The following is a 19689-nucleotide window of genomic DNA, read 5'->3' as shown; positions in this document are numbered from 1 at the left end:
AGTGCTTTGGAAAACTGTTCATTCAGCAACTGCCCAATTTATGGCTAAGGAAGGACAGAACTGGGATTCCACAGAGGCATCCAACAGTACAGAATCTCATTGAATCAGACGGGATGGAAGAAGAAACTGGGCTCACCTAGAATCACAAGTTTTAAAATCATATTTAAAGAGTATGGGAGGGCTAACAAAACTTTTTTCCTCACAATAGCCCCATGAGGTAGGGAGTGCCTTAAATACTATTATCCCAATAGAACAGAAAGGATCCATATTTACACATTTGGTGTCTGAGATGGGATTTGAACCCAAGTTTCCTGAATCTGAGTCTCTTTCTACTATTCCCATTCTGCCTCTTACTTAATAATCCAATTTGCTAATTTGTCACCTACAGTCTTTTTTGACATATTCTGAGACCAGGAATCCCAGAAGGCAGGGAAAAGTTGCAATGATTATCACAAGAGTGTGTATTTTGTTTCTCTGCCCATTTGCCATCAAGCACTGATCAAAAAACGTGTTGTCTTCACTTTTTCTTCTGAAAAACCAAGTTTCGATGTCTCATTTACTCGCCACCACCTATCCACTCCAAGTAACTTTAATATAGCTTCCTGATTATTACATCAACTGATTTTCTTTGAATCTCTCTTAACTCTACTGCAATTGCTCTCCTGGCTGGGCAATACTTGAACCAATAGTACCATTTGTGCCAAATACAAAGGAAAAAAGACATGAAGTCAACATGTCTGCCCATTGGGTGGATACTATTCCCTCCCCAAGAAAACAAAACCATAGCTGGCTTCTAGTTGGATCCTTGCATTAAAAAACACAGATTCCATTTTATTGGATATTAATAAATATCTGTCCCAGGGGTATCTCCTCAGGTGGAGCCATCTTGTCCTGCAAGCATTCACTCAACCCAGGATGATCTGGACTGGTCATTGTAGTTTCATGAGACTTCTTCTCCTGGAGTCCTTCCGTGCTATAGGACTAAAATTTGAAACTTCCTTATAGATGTGACCTGGAAAAAGGAGACAAAACATCTAAATTAGGCAATGGGGCACTGAGAGATGAAAAGTCACAAAGCAATGAATGGAACCCTAGAGGTTGGGGCTAGAGGGGGTAAACAGGTAAGCACTTGTTAAGCATAAAGGGGTAAAAGACAGCCAATAAAACAAAAGAATCTGGATCTCAAAAAGGTTATGAGGCAAGGACTAGAAGGTATAAATCATTGGAAAGGGGAAAGGGACAAGAAAAAAGACCAGTGGTGGGGTGTGGAGACCCATAGTTTACTGAAGGAGGCCAATTCCAGGGACAGGGAGCTGACCCACAGAAGGGAAAGGTGTGATGTCAGTTATCCCCTGGTTTCCTCTCTCTCCCCTACTTTCTCATTCCTAACTTACTCTTCCACTCATCCACTGTGAGCTTCTCATGTTCCATGGAATCATCAAATGGCTGCTGGGCTACCGTCTCCTCCTCTGGATCCCGGAATTGGTCAAAGAAGGGATGGGCGAGAGCCTGTGTAGCTGTCAAGCGCTTGTCCACATCTAGCTCGAGCATCTTCTCTAACAGATCTACGGCTGTAAATGGCAGAACATGTGAGTCCCACTAGCCCATACTTCCTCAAGTCTCCACCCAGATAGCCTACCCAGGGTTCCAGAGTAAAATGGTCTGCCTATGTCTTTTGGTATCCTTCATGTGCCAGAGAGTAGCAACAACAGGTCTCACCCTGGGGACTAGCACGAGGGAAAAATTGTGAGAAATCCTTCTTGGGACTTTGAGGCAGAGACTGGATATAGGATTTGGCCTGAAAGAGAGCAAAACAGAGAGCTTAATTTTTAGGATCATAGGTCTATAGCTGGGAGGACCTTAGAATCAAGATTTCAGAGATAAGGAAACTGAGCTTCAGGTATGATCTAGAATGATTTGCCAAGGTCATACAGCTAGTAATTATTTGAACCACATCTTCCTATGATTCCAAGTCCAACATTCTATGCAAGACACCAAGCTTCCCTCTCCCCTTCGTTCCCCCTTCTCCCCCTCTGGAGGCAATTGGACTTAAATGACTTGTCCGGGGTTGCACATCTAATAAATATCTGAGACTGGATTTGAAGTGAGGTTCTCCTGACTTGAGACTGGTGCTCTCTATACTGTGTCACTTAGTTGCCCCAAGCTTTCTCTCTTGAATGACTGGATTTCAAATTCTCTAAGCTTCACATTGGTTTTAATATCAATCTTCTTTTCTTCTCTCTCCTTCCCTTTCTCTTTCTCTTCTCTTTCCCTCTCTTCCTCTCTTTTCCCCCTTTTTCCCAAAAATATTAAAATATATGGCACAGGGCTGAGAAGAGGACCAGGATTCCAACACCACCATCAGTAAAACATAGGGCAAGTCTGAGGAAGGCAGTGGGGAGAGAGTCCAAATTTATATTCTTTTATTTTTTTGAATACCCGCCTCAAAACCAAGACAGCAGACTTTAGGGAGGAACTTGTTCACCATTCAACCCAGTTTTCTATCCAACTACTTCCCCAACTATTTGTTCCTTACTGCTTTGTCCTGTAATTTCTGTACAAAGTCTGCTCCAGGGACCCCGGTAACCTTCATGATCTGGGTCAGTTGGTCCAAATCTTGCCAGTTGAGTTAAGGCTCATAGTTCCTCCTGAGTAATTTATAGAAAAAAAAAATTGGGGCCCTTTCCCAGCTCTCCCCACCACTACCAGGATTCCAAGACCTAGATTCCCACATCAGGCAGAATTACCCACAATATCCAATCTGGACTGGACAAAAAAGGATACAGTCTTTTCCCTTGAACAGAGTTTTCCCAGTCAGCATCTCTGCCATGATGCATCCAACAGACCAGATGTCCACTATGGATAAAATATGAAGAAGGAAATGCGCAAGAGGGAGAAATGAAAGAAAATCATGGAAAATAAAAATGAATCTGGTCATGAAAACACTAATCAGCAAATCAACAAAAATTTACAGTGGGTCTGTGTGATGACAGAAATGTTTCTGTTCTCAAAGAATTTAAAAGTCCAGCTGGTAAGATAAAACAAAGAAACAAAAAGACAAGCATGAATGAAGTATGATTCATATAGGACTCCTGAGGCTGCAAAGCATTTTGCTTCCAATCTTCTCCTCTCTAGGGAATCCTCCCTTTTTAAAGTATTATTTCCATGAGGCTCCAAGATGAGAAATGATTTCCTCTTGGTCACATAACTAGTAAAACTCCCTGAGATCAGATAAGAATTTATTTAGGTCTCCTTATTCTAAATCTATTCCTTTCTACTACACTTCGCTATTTCCCAAGAACAAGCCTTTAAACAAAACAGGTTTTGCTAAATTGTTTTTTTTTTCTTTTAAGTTTTTATTAAAAGGGAAGGCTCCCATGAAATAGGCCAGGAGGGGCATATTAGTAATTGAATGTGACTTGAGGGTTGGAGGGTGGAGTATGGCACTTCTCCCAGTGCCTTCTTTTATGAAAGGCAGAAACTAAACTTTTGGTTCACTCCACTTTGCATCTGCTGTTCTGCCTGGTTTCAACAGCTCCCTTCCCCTGTTCTGGCCCACTTTCCTGCCTATTTTTATGTTATCATTAGACTGTAAGCTCCTTGAACGTAGGGACTTTTTATGAATTGTTTTCTCAGCAGTTAGCACTATACCTGGCATAAAAGATATCTACTGGATTGACTTTTAATAATATTTAAGAAATCAAACAAAAAACTATAACTTGTATAAGTCAAATGAGGACTTTTCTTCAAAGTTTTTTCAAATCTTCGAGATTATATACTTACAGCTTAAAATACTAAGTTGGAACCTTGGGAATCTCCAATGATGTGCTTTCATTCATAGGATCACACTATTTATCTTGGAAAGAACCTGAGAGATAATCTAAGTTCAACCCTTCTCATTTGAATGAATAATGAAAAACTGAGGTTCCAAGAGAAAATGTAACTCACCCAAGATTACATAGATATCAAATGGCAGAACCAGGACTCCACTCAAAACCTTATACCTTTCCCATTATGACAATACATCAGCACCACCACCAACTTTATAGGCCTACCTTATTTTAGGCCAGAAAATATAGCATTCAACTTGGTTGCCTGTTTTATCTACTAGCTTTGGAGCATTGGATATGGAGCCCATGAAAACCTGGATTCAGATCTGATATCTGGTATTTACCAGCCGGGCATGTCACTTAACTTCTGCCTACCTCAGTTTCCCTTAGGGATAATGTAATGACAATAAAAATAGCACTACCTTTCATGATTGTTGTGAAGATCAAATAAGATAATATTTGTAAAGTGTTTGGCACTGTGCTAGTGCTAAGTGGGCGCTTAATAAATGCTTCCTTCCTTTCTTTCTTCCTTCCTTCCTTCCTTCCTTCCTTCCTTCCTTCCTTTCTTACTTTCTTCCTCCCTTCCTTCCTTTTTTTCTTCCTTCCTTCCTTACTTCCACCACTGCAGGTTTTGAAAAACCAAATCTACCATTATAGGATAAATATCTGATACTACTGAGGATTTAGACTACATTTCATTGTAAAAGAAACTGCTAATACAGACAGGTATCTGTCTGTAATTGTAGTCTTAGACAATTGTCTAGAATAGAGAACAGAGAACACTTGGACTGATTCCCAAATGTAGCTAGATTCAGCTTAAAATGTAAATGAAAAATATTGAACAAAATGAATAAAAATATGATAAAAGATTAAAACATTATATTTTAAAAATTAGTCAATATAAGGTTCCACAGAGATCCTTATGTATGGATTAGAGGCCTCTGTTTCTATTTGAATTGGACATCTCTGGTCCAGATCTCTCTGGACAAGAGAATGTGACTTGTCCAGAGTGACAGAGCCAGTATATACTTCACCCTAAATCTTCCTGATTCTAACTATGCTCTGCTGCCTTTCACCACTAAAGATATTCAGAAGATACCATAAACACAGCTATTACGGTAAATAATCTGTTTCTTGGACAAGACTTTCTTTTTTTCTTTTTTTTTTTTTTCTAAATTTTTTTTTGTTTTTTTTTTTAAATTTTTTATTTAATAATTACTTTATATTGACAGAATCCATGCCAGGGTAATTTTTTTTTTTTTACATTATCCTTTGCACTCGTTTCTGTTCCAATTTTTTTCCCCTCCCTCCCTCCACCCCCTCCCCTAGATGGTAAGCAGTCCTTTATATGTTGGATATGTTGCAGTATATCCTAGATATAATATATGTTTGCAGAACCAAACAGTTGGACAAGACTTTCTACCTAGAATTCTCTCCTTCTTCACCTCTGCCTCCTGGCTTCCTTAAAAATCTCATCTTCTCTTAATCGTGTCTGTCTCTTTGTGACCCTATTTGGGGTTCTCCTGGCAAAGATACTAGAATGTTTTGCCATTTCCTTTTCCAGCTTATTTTACAGATAAAGAAATTGAAGCAAACAGGATGAAGTAAATTGTCTAGGACCACACAATTAGTGTCTAAGGCTAAATTTGAACTAAGGAGGATGACTCTTTTTGACTCAAACCTCCAAACTTTATTCACTGAGTTACTTAACTGCCTCTAAATCTCATCTTCTACAGGCAGCTTTTCTGGATTTCTCTTAATTTTAACACCTTCTCTCTATTGATTGTTTCCTCTTTATCCTGTATATATCTTGCTGATAAGTAATTGTTTGCATCCTGTCTTCCCCATTAGATTGTGACCTCCTTGAAAACAGAAACTGACTTTTTTGCTTCATTTTGTATGTCTAGCACTTAACACAATGTATAACATGTATTAAGCACTTAATAAATGCTTACTGACTGATTGGCTATAGGAGAGAAAGATTCCTGGGGACTAATAATAATAGCTAAATGAAGGCTTCATAAAACTTATATGACATCCAAAGGGAAATGAAATGTTATTTTTTATCCACCTCACCCATGACTGACCTGTCTGATTATAGTGCATCCAGCTGAGAATCACTTCTGGGGCCCGGTACCAACGTGTTACCACATAGCCCGTCATTTCAGCATCTGCATGCCTGGCCAACCCAAAATCTAGGATCTACAATTTAGTAGAAAAAGGAAGGGAGATCTATTGTTGAGGAAGGGTATGACAAACACCTCCTTAAGAGAAGCTCTCATAATTCTCTGCTCTTCCTCCTCTCTTCTCATCCCCCACCCTGTTAGAGACATCATTTCTGAGTCTGTTTGGTAGCTGTTCCCAAATTTAACCCAGTCTCTTTTGATTCCACCTTCAGTTCACAGTCTTCATTCACAGCCAAGTTTCCTGGTTTCAAGTCCTACAATGAATAAGAATAGAAAATCAAGACCAAGGTTGAGCTCACTTTTTTGAAAAAAATAAAAATAATTATATATATATATATATATCTTTTCTATCAACTTTACTTTCCCTTTCCTCCCTTTCCTTTTTTCCCCACCCAGAAAAGCAACTGTAATAACAAAAACAAAATAACCCACCTCCCAACCCCCCAAAAGTCCAACAGCTGGCAAAGCTAACGCAGTAACCAAATCTGATAGTATGAATAGTATTTCACCAACAGCTCAGTGGCACAGTGGATAGAGTGTCAAGTTTGGAGTCATGAAGACTCATCTTTCTGAGTTCAAATCTAACCTCAGACATTTACTAGCTGTGTGACCCTGGACAAGTGACTTAATTCTGTTTGCCTTAATTCCTCATTTATAAAATGAAATGGAGAAGGAAATAGTAAACCTCTTTAGTATCTTTGCAATACCCCAATTGGGTCCAAGAAGAATTAGACACAAATTAAAAAAATGACTAAAGAACAATAACAGCATTTCATATTTATTGCTTTCTACTTCCACAAAAAAGGGAGGAAGGTATATTCTTACTCTTCCTAAGAGCCAAGACCTCATTTGTTGGAACATCACTAAGTGGTGAAACCTGGGGCCTCCAACGTTCCCATTAGGCAATTCTCCATCTCTTAAAAGTTTCTTGGGTTTCTTGAGTTCCTCTGGGTGGGAGTTCAAAAGACATGTACTATAACTATTCCTAAGTATGAATCTCCTCCACAATATCCCTGACACTGAGATCATCCAAATGAAGATGTAATAATGAGAAATCTTAAATGCTCTTCAACTTCTGGTAGCCTCAAAGCCTGTGGGCTGTGAGTTAAGATCTGGGTACCATTATATATATATATATTATCTTCATTTCACATTCTTACCTACTAAATGTCAGAGTAAGTCAAATGATATACAGAGGTTCAGGGAATTTGTAAATAATGAGGATAAACAAATTTCTTACTTACCTAAGGAGAATTTTAATTTCCAATCTTGGACTATACTCTTTATTGGTTGTTACATTGGGAACAAGCCACTAATTATCTCTGAGACTTAGCTTCTTCAGCTCTAAAATGTGGGGGTTGACTTAGATAATTTCTAAGGTACCTTCTAACTTTTAAAAAGTTTATTCTAAGAATCAAGAAAGTATAGTACAGTAACTTTGTTTTACCACCATTATACTCCTAGGCCATTAACCAATACCATAAATCAGATATAATAATGATAAAAATAACAGCAATCATTTATATAGCACTTTAAGATTTGCAAAGTGCTTTGCAAATGTTACCTCATTTGATCTTTACAACAACTTTGTGAGGTAAATGCTAATATATCCCAACTTTACAAAAAATTAAAGTAGATAAATGACTTTCTTAGGATTATACAACTAATAAATATCTGAGGCAAGACTCAAACTTAGACCTTCTGATAGACTTATACTTTTGCCCAGAACTAAGGTCATCAAGCTACTTTCAAGCCCTGCCAGCGCCATGCTAGCCATATACCTCATCCTCATTCTGCTGGAACTCAGACTCTGCCCCTGGGATCCTCAGCTCTGACAGATGAGTTTTTGAGCCATCTGGTTCAGAACCAGGTCACCACATCACTTCCTGACTACTTCTAAACCATGCCTTCACATATATATCCCCTTTCTTTTTATGTTATTTTCTCCCATTTGAATGTAGGCTCTTTGAGAATAGAGACTGTACACTCTTCCCCACTTCCCCATACACTTAGCAAAGTACCTGGCATATAAATACTTAACAAATGTTTTTTTAAAATCATTTCTGACTTCAAGTTCAGCACTTTACTAGGTCATCTAAGTGCCTTCAGACTAGTCATAAAACTGCAGAAATATCAATTTATGTAAGGAAAAAAGAAGGAAAATTTATTAAGCACCTACTATATGTCGGGCACTGTGCTAAAACCTCTAATATTTCATCTGATCCTCACAATGACCCCAGGAGATAGCTGCTATTATTATTCTTATTTATATTTGTAAAATAAAAAAATTAGGTTGACTAAGGTTAAGCAAACGACCCAGTATCACACAACTAGTAAATATCTAAGACTGGATTTGAACTCAGCTCTTGACTCCAGCCTCAGCAATCTCCTACTGTACTACATAGCTGGAAAAAGAGTCATCTACTTCAATGCCCCTATTATACAGCTGAGGAAACTGAGGCCCATTGGGCTTAAGTGATTTGTCCGGGGACACATAGCTAGAAAGAGGCAAAGGTGGATTTTGAATCTAGGCCCTCAGCTTCCAGAGGCAATGTTTTTTCCAAGTTGTCATGATTCCAAACCTAGGAGGCTTTAGTCCAAGCTGCAAAGAAATTCTGGTTTCTTTCTGTTTCTGTAACAGGGTCTTAGGCAGCTCCACACTCCTAGCCTTTCTGGAGATGCTTCTCTCCTTTCTCCCTCCCTACCTGGTGTCAGAGGGACACCAAAGATGGCAAAGAGACCTTGGGAGATAGGAAAGAGAACACCAATGGTGGAACTTACCCTGTGGACGACCCCAGCAGAGTGGATATACTAGAATGAGAAAAAGAGAAGGGTGAATTAATTTATTGTTATCTTGTCTACCCACCCTGCCATTGGAGCAAAGGTACTTTTTTAGAATAGGAAGAGTTTGGTCCCTTCCAAGTTGGCTCTCATTCACCTTAAGCCCCTTCAGCATCTGATAGACAAGGTATTGGATTTTATCTTCACTGAATTCCATGCGCATTATCTTCTGAAGATCAGTCTGCATAAATGGCATCACCAGATAGCTGAAAAACAAAGGCTCTTAAATGATGAATCCAATTGTAATACCAGTTTCCATCCAGTGTCAAAAGTTTCTTTCCAGTAGGAAAGAGAATGGGGACTCAGAATTTGTTGATTCTCTGTCAGACAAAGCATCAATGCATATGAATGAAATCCCATTATCTTTCCTCTGAAACAATTAAAGATGTAACGTCAGGCCCCCAGTCTCCCAGCATAATTGCTTTACCACCCTCAGCCCCTGAGACTAGCAGAACTCAGAGTTAACAGATGAGTTTTTTAATGAGGCAAAAACAAACAGGGACTAGACTTTTCTGTCTTTCTCTTCCCCTCCTTCCCCTCCCTTCCCAAATATCCTTCTTTCTACCACTCCCATAAGCAGGAGACCATGAACGTGAAATACACATTGGACAACTTCACTAAACTGCTTTCTTTCTTTTTTTAAAATAATTTTTTAAAACAAGAGATGGTTCCAAAGAAAAGGAAGAGGGATATTACTGGAAACTGGGGGCAGCTTCAGAAACTGAACTGAGCAAAGTTAAAAAAAAAAAAAATCAAGTGGGCAAGCGTGATCCAGAACAGAAATATTATTCCAGAAAGCAACATGCTCGCTCACAGGTTAGATTCCTTCGGAGTTTACAAAAATCAACAGTGAGCTACTGCCCCACAGTGGTGGAAGAACTTGGGTTTTTGTCTATCAAAAAACCTGGGTTCAAATCTTAGATCTGCCACTTTATTTCCTAGGGAATCTTGGGCATTAATTCCCCTTTGAGAGTTTCCATATTCATGGATGGCCTAGTAGCATCCAATCCCATCACTGATAGCCATTTGGGAAAGAAAAAACAAAGGAAAACAATAGCTTGAAAATGTTATGGTTATAAAAATACCACCTTCTATAGGAAACTTTTCCCAGTCCCCTTTATTTTAGCATCTTCCCTAAGAGGCTACTCCCAATTTAACCTGCATATTGCTTGTTTGTGCATAGTTGTGAGCAGATTGTCTTCTCTGTTTTATAGTGAGCAGATTGTCTTCCCTGTTTTATAGTGAGTTCCTTGAGGAACAGGATATCTTTGGCCTTTCTTTATATCCCACTGTGTTCTCCTTCCTTTCTTGACAAACCCTGTTTTTCTACAATATTCGGACTGAACACATAAATACCTTGAGCACCTGGGTTGTTGACTTTTGCTAAGTCAGTTTTTGCTTATAACTTAGGAAACTTGTTTTAATTTAGCAATACTACTTCTAGGTCTGTATCTCAAAAAGATTATTAAAAAGAGGAAAGAATATACATGTACAAAAATATTTATAGCAGCTTAAAAAAAAGTTTCAATAGCATTTTATTTTTCCAATTACATGTAAAGATAGTTTTCAACATTCATTTTTGTAAGATTTCAAGTTGCACATTTTTTTCTTCTCTTACCTCCCTCTTCCCTAAGATAGCAATCTGATACAGGTTATGCATGTACAATCATATTCATACTAGTCATATCGTGAAAAAAAAAATCAAACAAAAGAAAAAAAACCACAAGGGGGAAAAAAGCAAACAAAAAAGATGGTGAAAACAGAATTGGTTCAATCTTCATTCAGTCTCCATAGTTCTCTCTCTGGATGCAGATGACATTTTTTTAAATCCCAATTCTATTGGAATTGTCTTGGATCAATGTATTTCTGAGAGGAGATGAGGCTGTCATAGTTTATCATCACATAATCTAGCTAGCAGCTTTCTGTGATGGCAAAGATTTGAAAATTGAGGGAATGCCCATAAATTGGGGTATGGCTAAATTGTACTGTAAGAAATGATGAGCAGGCAGACTTCAGAAAAACCTTTAAAGACTTAAATGAGCTTATGTTAAGTGAAATAAGTAGAACTGAGTACATTATACTCAGTAATAGCAAGATACTCACAATACTCAAGATAGAAAATGCTATCCACATTCATAGAAAGAACCATGGAATCTGAATACAAATCAAAGTATACTATTTTCACCTTGTTTTGTTTTGTTTTTTTTCATGTTTTTTCTTTTGATTTTGTTTCTTCTTTCACAACATGACTACCATTGAAAGAACCATGTAATCTGAATACAGATCGAAGTATACTATTTTCACTTCGGTTTTTTTTTTTTCCCCCATCGTTTTTCCTTTTGGTTTTGTTTCTTCTTTCACAACATGACTAATACAGAAATATGTTTAACATGATTGGACACATATAACTTAAATCAGATTGCTTGCCATCTTGGGAAAGGTGAAGAGAAGAGAGGGAAAAAGGGAGAAAAATTTGGAACTCAAAATCTTATAAAAATGAATGCTGAAAACTATTTATACATGTAATTGAAAAAAATAAAATGCTATTTACAAAAAGAGTTTTAAAATATTGCTATTGAGAACTTGAATAAGATAGGTTTTTTTTTTTTTTTTAACTGAGGCAATTGTGACTTGCCCAGGGTCACACAGCTAGGAAGTACTAAGTATCCGAGGCCAGATTTGAACTGAGGGGGCAGGCTTCTGTAATTGAGATCTTTAGCTTCTGCCAACTATCTTATTTTATTACATCATTTTCCTTTATCTTTCCACACACTGAACAAAACCATTTATCAGGTACAACTGCAAGTGTTTCCTTCTCATTTTGTGCAAAATGTCACCACACCCTCTTCCCTTCCTCATTCCCCCCTCTCATTCCTTCCACCACTTTGCTGAACCACAGACAGAAGGTCTGGACTTAAAGAGAAGAATTATTACATAGGAGATAGGGAAGGAAAGGAGGCAAGAAGTGGTCAAGTCCTTTTCTACTTAAGTCAGGTATATAAGAGTGCAGAGAACAGGAAATATGACAGCTTCTTTCTAAAGCTGATTCAGGAAACAGTAAGTAAGCTCTGTGGGCACATTGACAGTAAGATTCTGTGGCTCTTTTAATATGTCTGGAAACCACAGGGTGAGGGACATGGTTACAAAGGGACCATATCTGAACCAAAAACCTAATAACACAGAGGCTACCTTTCCAGAGTTTCTAATGGATGGAGAGGTTTTAAAAAAATCTAGGTTATTCAAGTTCCTGGAGCTTTACTGACTTAGCAGCAGTGAATCCAACAACTCAGCATCTGAAGATAATCGTGTATACAGGCAGAGGAATGGAGAAACATAGTTAGCTCAGAGTTTGCGTAAGGAGGCAGGGAATCACAGTAATGAGAGCCAGGGCTGGAGAGCAGCCCCATGGGGATGGGCCCAAATTCAGGATGTAGAAGGAAGAAGTGGAGTTGGAGAAGGATACCAGCCAGTATGTGTATAGATAGAATCAGGTTGGGGGAGGTATATCAAAGCAACCTAGGAAAGTGAAAATTTCCCCATACTGGTAAAAAATCACAACTGCTAGCATTAATATAGGCTTGAAGGTTTGCAAAGCATTTACACATCTCATTTATCCCTCACAACAAACCTTGCAGTATTAGTGCTATTATTATCCCCATTTTTAGATTTTAAAAAATGCACATGTACCTGTGTACATACACACACACATTAGAGAGACTGAATGATTTGCCCAGGATTATAGTTAGTAAGAGTCTGAGAGAAAACTGGATCAATTCTTTCTGACTCCAAGCATATACAGTGTGCTTTATATAGTGTATGGTTGTCTTACCCTACCCTCCCTAAATTGCCCACCTCCAATTACTTGTGAAGAATCCTATAAAATATTCCCAGGGGAATGAGGACTAAGAAGAAGCCATTCATTTCAGTACATTGCAAGCCCTTGACCTGAGAGCTGATTTGGTGGAGTGAGGTGGGGAGAGAAGATAGAGTTAAGGGGAAAGAAAATGGAAGAATCAAATATAGATTATTCAGATGAGAAGTTTAGTGGTGAAGAGAAAACTTTGCTTTAGTCTTGCCTGTCCAAATTCTACTCATCTTTCTAGATTCAGTTCAAATTACTTCTCCTTGCAGACTACCCCAACCAACAATGGCCTTGTTTTCTATTTCTCTCTGAATATCTCTAATACTTATTAAATGTACCCTTCATATGCCAATTAATTTTATGCAGCAGTGTGACATGTCTTGCTCTGACCCATTAAATATCTCATCCTGCTACCATGCTTCATATATTTCCGGAAAGAAGGCGGGAAAGAGCAAAAAAGAAAAGGGGAGAGGGAAAAGACACAGAAGGAGGGGAGGAAAGGGAAAGAAAGAAGGAGGGAGGAAAGAAGACAGGAAAAGACAAGGAAACACTAGCCAAGCAAGCAGGTCCTTGTCCTAGCATGGCCTCTCTACTATGTGTGAAAAAAGCCTTTCCCTATATCCTATGCCTTTCCTCTGAGACTATCTCCAATTTACGCTGTATCTTTAACTGTTCATAGTTGTATGCAAGTTGCACCCCCCTCTCCCTATCAGACTATGAGCTCTTTGAGAGTTAGGATTGTTCTTGACTTCCTTTACATCCCCAGAACATAGCACAGTGCTTGGTACACAGTTAGCACTAATAAATGCTGGCTGACAAGTTGACTCTCTCCCTTTGAGTTTCAGTCTTCCCATGTCTAAACTAAAGGGATTTGACTAAATAGGAGTGGGGAACCTTTTCTCTGCCAAGGGCCATTTGGATATTTATAACATGATTCATGGGCCACATAAAATAATCAATTTTTAAAATTCAAGCAGTGGGAGATTTTTTTACCTAGTTTTCTGCTCACCATCACCTTCGACTGCCTTGGCAAATGATATTTCGGGCTTCATGTTTCCCACCCCTGCACAAGATGGTCTCTAAGGTTGCCTCCAGCTCTCACATACTATACTCTATTCTATGATCTGCCTTGATTACTGATGTTTGTCATCTCAACAATTTGCTGAAGCTATCATATGATATAGGTAGACATTTGAGCTAACAACAAAAATTTTGGAGAAAATGATAAAAATAAAAACAACAATTTCACCATGTGTATCCTGTTAAATTTCCCAAGTTGTAGATGTGATTGGGTTACCAGGTTAAACAGACCTATCCTAATGACAGCCTGGACAGCTACAAATATCTCCTTTAATCCCTCCCCCAGTCCTCTTTTTTTCAGCCCTGCCAGTCTCTTCCCCTCCTGAAAGACTTTCCTCATCCTCTGTTGGCACATTCCTCCACCAGGCTCCACTGGGCTGAGCTGCTAGAATTTTTTGCTCCTTGTATGTATCATCATTTTCTGAACTGAGTCTCAGCTACTCCAATCTCTAAATTGGTAATAATAATAGCAACAAGTACTTATCTCCAATGGGACTGTGAAAATCAAATCAGCACTTTGTAAACCTTATGAATGCTACGTAAATGATGGATATTATTCAAGCGAGACAAAGGGAAGAATTTCCTAATAATGAGGGTTAGTAGGTATTGTAATAGTTTGTCAAGAGAGATACATAGTAGATTGTAAACTCCTTTGAGGAAGGAAAAAAAATTTTTTAATTTGCCTTTACAGCCCTAGTGCCTTGTACAATGTCCAGCATCTGGTAAGTATTTAAAATAATTTTAAATTTTAAAATAGATTTGGAACAGTCCTGTTTTAAGGTATGGAAATAAGCTAATTGAGATTTCAAATTTTCTTTCAGCACTACAATGATACTTTCAGTACCAGATCTATGTGATAATCTTAAAATAAATTTCTATTTGATTTTATATGTCCCCAAAACATTCATTCTTTCATTCATTCACTTGGCAAATACTTATTGGGCAAGTACCACAGGCAAGGTGCTATGTGAAACACTATAGGGGATCTGATGATGAGTGGCTCCTGCCTTTGTGCAACTTATAATCTAACATGCATACAAATAAGTTCTAATATAAGAGAGAATATGAAAGTACTGAGGCAGATAGAAAGTGCTATCTGTATTCGTTCAGAGGAGTTAAAAAATCATGTCTACCAGGTAGCACAGCAAAGATTTTTCCACTAAAAAAGTGACTGTGGTTTATGCTATAATTATAATACATTATAAAGAAACAGTCTACAATGTATCAGCTTAGCATTAAGAATATGCTATGTTTAACATCTATTGGATTACTTGTTGTCTAGAAAGGGAGAGAAAAATTGGAAACAAGGTTTTGCAAGGGTAAGTGTTGAAAATTATCTTTGCATATGTTTTTGAAAATAAAAGGCTATTATTAAAAATTATTATAAAAAAGAGAGAGATGCTACATATGCTACATGCTTGTTTTATGTAGCCCAAAGAGCCAAACTGGAAGCACAGAGTAAGCTTGAAAAGAGTCTATAAATTTAGGTTTGATGTGAGGAAAAACCTCCTAACAGTTAGGACTACCCAACAATGGAAAAAAGTGCTTGAGTAGCAGCTGGGTGCCTCCCTTACTGGAGGCTGAATGATGGATTAGTACAACTTACAGGTATTCTAAATCAAGCCCAGGTTGGACAAGAAGTCTCAGCTGTCTCTTCCAGTTCTGAGCATGTAATATATATTCCAGTTATATGTTCTCCTTTATTGTGTTCATTTTCTTATCATTCCTGTGTAGACTGTAAATCCATGCAAGGCAGGGACTGTGTAATAGTTTTAATCTTCTTAATGCCTAGCAGTAACCTCCTACTATGCCAGGTAAGGGAAAGGTACAAATACAATAACTCTATAAGGGCTAAATGGACAGCCGCAGGCACATGTCAAGATGGGTTGCTCACCTCCAGTCCAATCATTTTAGTTCAGCTGAAATGATAGACTCCACCCACCCCAGACTTACAAATCATTGAAGTTGTGCAGGGAGGTAGCCGAAGTAAAGACGTCCAAGAGTCCAATAACCTGGAGGAGGAATCGGCAGGTCAGAGGGGGCTTCTCCCTGCCTCCCCTTGTGGTCAGCGGCTATACAGTTAGATGCGGGGGCTGTTCTGAGTACAGCTCACCCCCAACCACCTCCCCCTTCTTCAGAGTTATGAAGTATTATTTCTATTGCCTCATCATGGCAGATGGTTAAGGGCTATGCCAGGTAGAAGAAAAGAACTGGCAGGGTCCAGTTTCCTTTTTCCATTGCTATGTATGGAAGGAACATGGATCTGGGAGGCAGGAGACTTTAAGTTGTAGTTCTGGCTTTGCCACTGACTTATTGGGGGACCTCAAGCAAATCACTTCCTGTCTTGGGGCTTGGGTTAGCTCCTCCTTAAAATGAGGGAACTGAGTGAGTGATCCCTGACAGGATTCCACACCTAATCCCCGCTGTTCTTTGTTTCATGAACTTCAGCATACACTTTGGCCCCTTCCCTTCCAAGTCCCCTTTGGATCCTTCCTGTATACATACGTTCTCATGCTGCATGTGTTTCAATAGCATCAGCTCCCGATAGGCTCTTTTAGCAAAGATCTCTGACTGGAAAGGTCGGCTCAGTTTCTTGATTGCCACTTTCTCTCCTGACTTCTTATCAATGGCCGAGCTATAGGAAACATGGGGACAGGACTGGTTGGGAGGTAACAGTTCAGGTAGTTTTTGCTATGTGCAACAGACTTTACACACACACACACACACACACACACACACACACACACTCCAATTTCTGATAACTACAAACATATACACATATACTCTTTCAATTTCTGATGACTCTTTCACACACACACACACACACACACACACACACCCTCCAGTTTCTTGTGACTCCTTTACAAACACATACACACACGTTTCTTATGACTACACACACACACACACACACACACACACACACACCCCTTCAATTTCTGATGACTCTTTTCTAGTCTGCTACTCCTACTCCTGTTTTGGGGATGGAGTGGCGGAGCAAATTGGGGGAATCAGCCTCCGCCTGCCTGCCTGCTTATATTCCCTCCTCCCCCCACAAAGGTAGATCTGGAAAGACCAGCATGGGAAGAGAGGATTACTACATTACAAACATAGACCAAGATAGGCAGGAACTGGGGGAAAAAACCCAACAACCAACTACCAATGAGAATCAGGTACAAAGCTGCTGAGACATACTGAGGGTTAGCCTTCACACAGTCACAGAACCACAAGGCAGATATCTGTGCAGATGTTTCAGTGAGGTAAACCTCCATTTCTCCATTGGTAAAATAGCTACCCTACTGATCTCACAGGATTACTGCAAGGCTCAAATAAGATAATTGCATGTGAAAGAGCTCTGTAAGCAAAAAGCAGCATAAGTAATGAGAAACAGCAGGATGCAGTGGGTCGTCATTATGTCTGTAATCAGAAAAGCTGGGTTTGAGTCCCAGTTCTGCTGTGTGGTCTGTACAGTACTAAGAGCACTGGCTTGGAATCATAGTACCTGCTTAAGACACATATTATGCTCGTGAACTTGACCAAGTAATTTAACTTTCTGGGCTCCTAGTTTCCTTATCTCCAAAGATATGGGAATTAAACTAGACAACATCCCGAGATCCCTTCCAGCTGTATTTCCATGATTTATGATGCAATCTTAGTCTTCCAATTTTGTAACCTGTGACTTTATAGAAATTACTTCATCTTTCTTCTGTAAAATGAGGCAATTGCACTAGGTGATATCTAAGGATTCTTTGAGCTGAAATGTAAGCCGTTGCTCACACCAAAACAACCAGCTCAGATCATCAGCACTCTCCATGAATTTGTCGAGGCCAGTTCACCGCTCTAATTCTGTCTATAGTAACCATTCCCATATTCAGTATTTTCCAGGACAGACCAGTATCAAATATTTGGTCTCATTCACAGATCTGGGGTAACATTTTTTTTTTTTGGTCAGTTTGTATATTTTGATTTGGAAATTATTATAATTATAAATCTATTCTTTCCTACTCTATTCTTTAACCCTATTATTTCCTTTTCCACCCAACTCTCCAGTTAGAGAGGCTAGGGACCTCTGAGCAGATTTACCAATCTGGAATAGTCCCATGGAAAACCCAAGCTTGGTCTCGGAGAGGATGGGAAAGCTTTAAGCCAAGGTTAGGCATGGAGCCTGTCTGCTTGAGGTATCTACCTGCCTAAGGGTACCCCGTCAGTGATTCCAGAAAAGTCAGTGGGAGGAAAGGGGACTCCCTACTCTAAACCCTGCCCTGAAGGGGCACAAAAAGGGTCATTCAAATACCCACCATAAAAAGTAAAGTTCCAGACCCTCTGGGGAGATCCAGGAACGGCTGCCGAAGTCTCTATGACCGGTACTTGCTCAAATCAACCAGCAGAGCCCTCACTCCCCAACCCAGGCCAACCTCCACCTAAATCCTCGGGGGATGGGAACAGGGTCTCACCACACAGCTCCGTAGGCCCCGCTGCCCACGTGGGTCAGGTTCACGTAGGTCTTGGGCAGCTCCCAGGCAGTCTTGTTCACTTCTTGCTTGTAAAAGCCCTTTTTCCGGATGAAGCTCATCACGGGCTCAGTGTCTGGGCCCCCAGACAGCCAGTGCACCGCGGACAGCGCTCAGTGAATCGCGTGGATGGCGCGCTTTGCCCAGTGCGCCCTAGGCCCAAGGGGCGCGGCCCCAGGAGGCCACCTCGCAGTTCTGTTTCCCTCCCCGCCCCCGTACTCACGGGGCCAGGTGTCAAGTTTCAGTTGCTTACCTTCCCGACTCGCCCAGGTGCAGAAGGAGGTGGCGGCGACGGCGGCGGGGCCCCGCCCGAAGCCTGGGGCACCTCCTCCTCCTTCTCTTCCTCCTCTTCTCCCCTTAGCTAGTTGGGCCTGCCCTTTCCAGCCCTGGGAACTTCCCAGTCACACTAGCATTAGTTACTCTCCCCTTCCCTCCAAGGTACCATCTCAAAGATTAGCTATTACGCAAGACTCGGAACCCTTGAGTGGTTGCACAGGGAAGAGAAGGTTCAAAAACCTTTCTAGCGTAGACACAAGGGGATCTATCTGGGACCCCAGAAAGGGCAAGTGAGGTGCACATTTACAGGAGAGGAGAGGAAAGGTCAGAGTGCATTGGGAATCTGGAAATCATGTCATAAATGGAATTTAGCCTAGAAAAAAGGATAGAGTTGGGGAGGGGAGGGGGTGAGAGAGAAGGGAAGAAGAAAGGAGGGATATGGTCCCCCATTCCAAATATTTCAAAAGGCTGTCATTGGGAAGAATCATTCTGTGTGGCATCCCTGAGCACTAAGTAGAAGTTACAGAGAAGGAGATGATTCAGTGGAAGGAAGAACTTCCAGTGCAATGGAATAAGGAAATGTCCAACCAAAGTTGAATGATTTGTTCTATTGGGATGTTACCCAGAGGATTCCAGAGTTTGGGGGTGGGGGGAGAAAAGGAGTGGTTGGGGATAAATTGCAGATCATTTGGATCATAGATTTAGAGCTTACAAATCATGAAGTCCAAATGGTTCTCATTTTACAGATAACGGAGTTCCAGAAGTTTTATGATTTTCCAGGGTCATATACCTAGGAAGTGCTTAAATCAGGAGAGAGTCTGTCTGGATCTAAGTCCTCTGTCCACTGAAGGCTGTTACTCCATGCTGTTTCTTCTGTTGATGAGACTGAAGATTCCCTCCAACTCTTAGATTCTGGGAGTCTCTGATCAAGTCTCCCAGGGCTGTCCAAGAAAAAACTGGTTGCCCCTTCATTTTATAAAAGGACAAAGACAGCATAGGCCCTAGGATCCTAGATGTGTGTGGTGGGAGTAGAGAGAGTCAAGAGAAAGAGCACCTTTAAAAAAAAGAATTATCACATTCCTCTAGCACTCTAATGGTTACAA

At 39.9% G+C, this 19689-nt stretch overlaps 1 protein-coding gene across 1 annotated transcript; it reads right to left on the bottom strand.

The window, feature by feature from the left end:
• Positions 1 to 787: 787 nt before the first annotated feature.
• Positions 788 to 18495, bottom strand: MAPK13 (mitogen-activated protein kinase 13). Its single transcript, XM_051996522.1, has 12 exons — positions 18254 to 18495; positions 16305 to 16434; positions 15753 to 15811; positions 8955 to 9063; positions 8798 to 8827; positions 6223 to 6270; positions 5918 to 6032; positions 2785 to 2856; positions 2537 to 2616; positions 1720 to 1798; positions 1395 to 1571; positions 788 to 1012 (listed from the first exon to the last, which is right to left on the bottom strand). Exons 1-12 carry the CDS (start codon positions 18370 to 18372, stop codon positions 930 to 932), a joined length of 1101 nt encoding a protein of 366 aa, XP_051852482.1. The 5' UTR covers positions 18373 to 18495; the 3' UTR covers positions 788 to 929.
• Between the last annotated feature and the right edge of the window lie 1194 nt (positions 18496 to 19689).

This window comes from Antechinus flavipes, chromosome 4, assembly GCF_016432865.1.
Source record: "Antechinus flavipes isolate AdamAnt ecotype Samford, QLD, Australia chromosome 4, AdamAnt_v2, whole genome shotgun sequence".
Classification (NCBI taxonomy): Eukaryota; Metazoa; Chordata; class Mammalia; order Dasyuromorphia; family Dasyuridae; genus Antechinus; species Antechinus flavipes.
Note: the sequence above shows the minus strand (reverse complement) of the source record. Positions and strands in the feature narration are given on the sequence as shown.

What these genes read in the sequence shown, in the direction of transcription:
- MAPK13 (XM_051996522.1), bottom strand. Translation starts at nt 18,372, where the DNA reads ATGAGCTTCATCCGGAAAAAGGGCTTTTACAAGCAAGAAGTGAACAAG. An exon ending in GGGGCCTACGGAGCTGTGTG is followed by an intron (nt 16,435 to 18,253) that starts GTGAGACCCTGT and finishes TGTTTCCTATAG; the next exon opens with CTCGGCCATTGATAAGAAGT. An exon ending in CTGCACAACTTCAATGATTT is followed by an intron (nt 9,064 to 15,752) that starts GTAAGTCTGGGG and finishes TTTGTTTTTCAG; the next exon opens with CTATCTGGTGATGCCATTTA.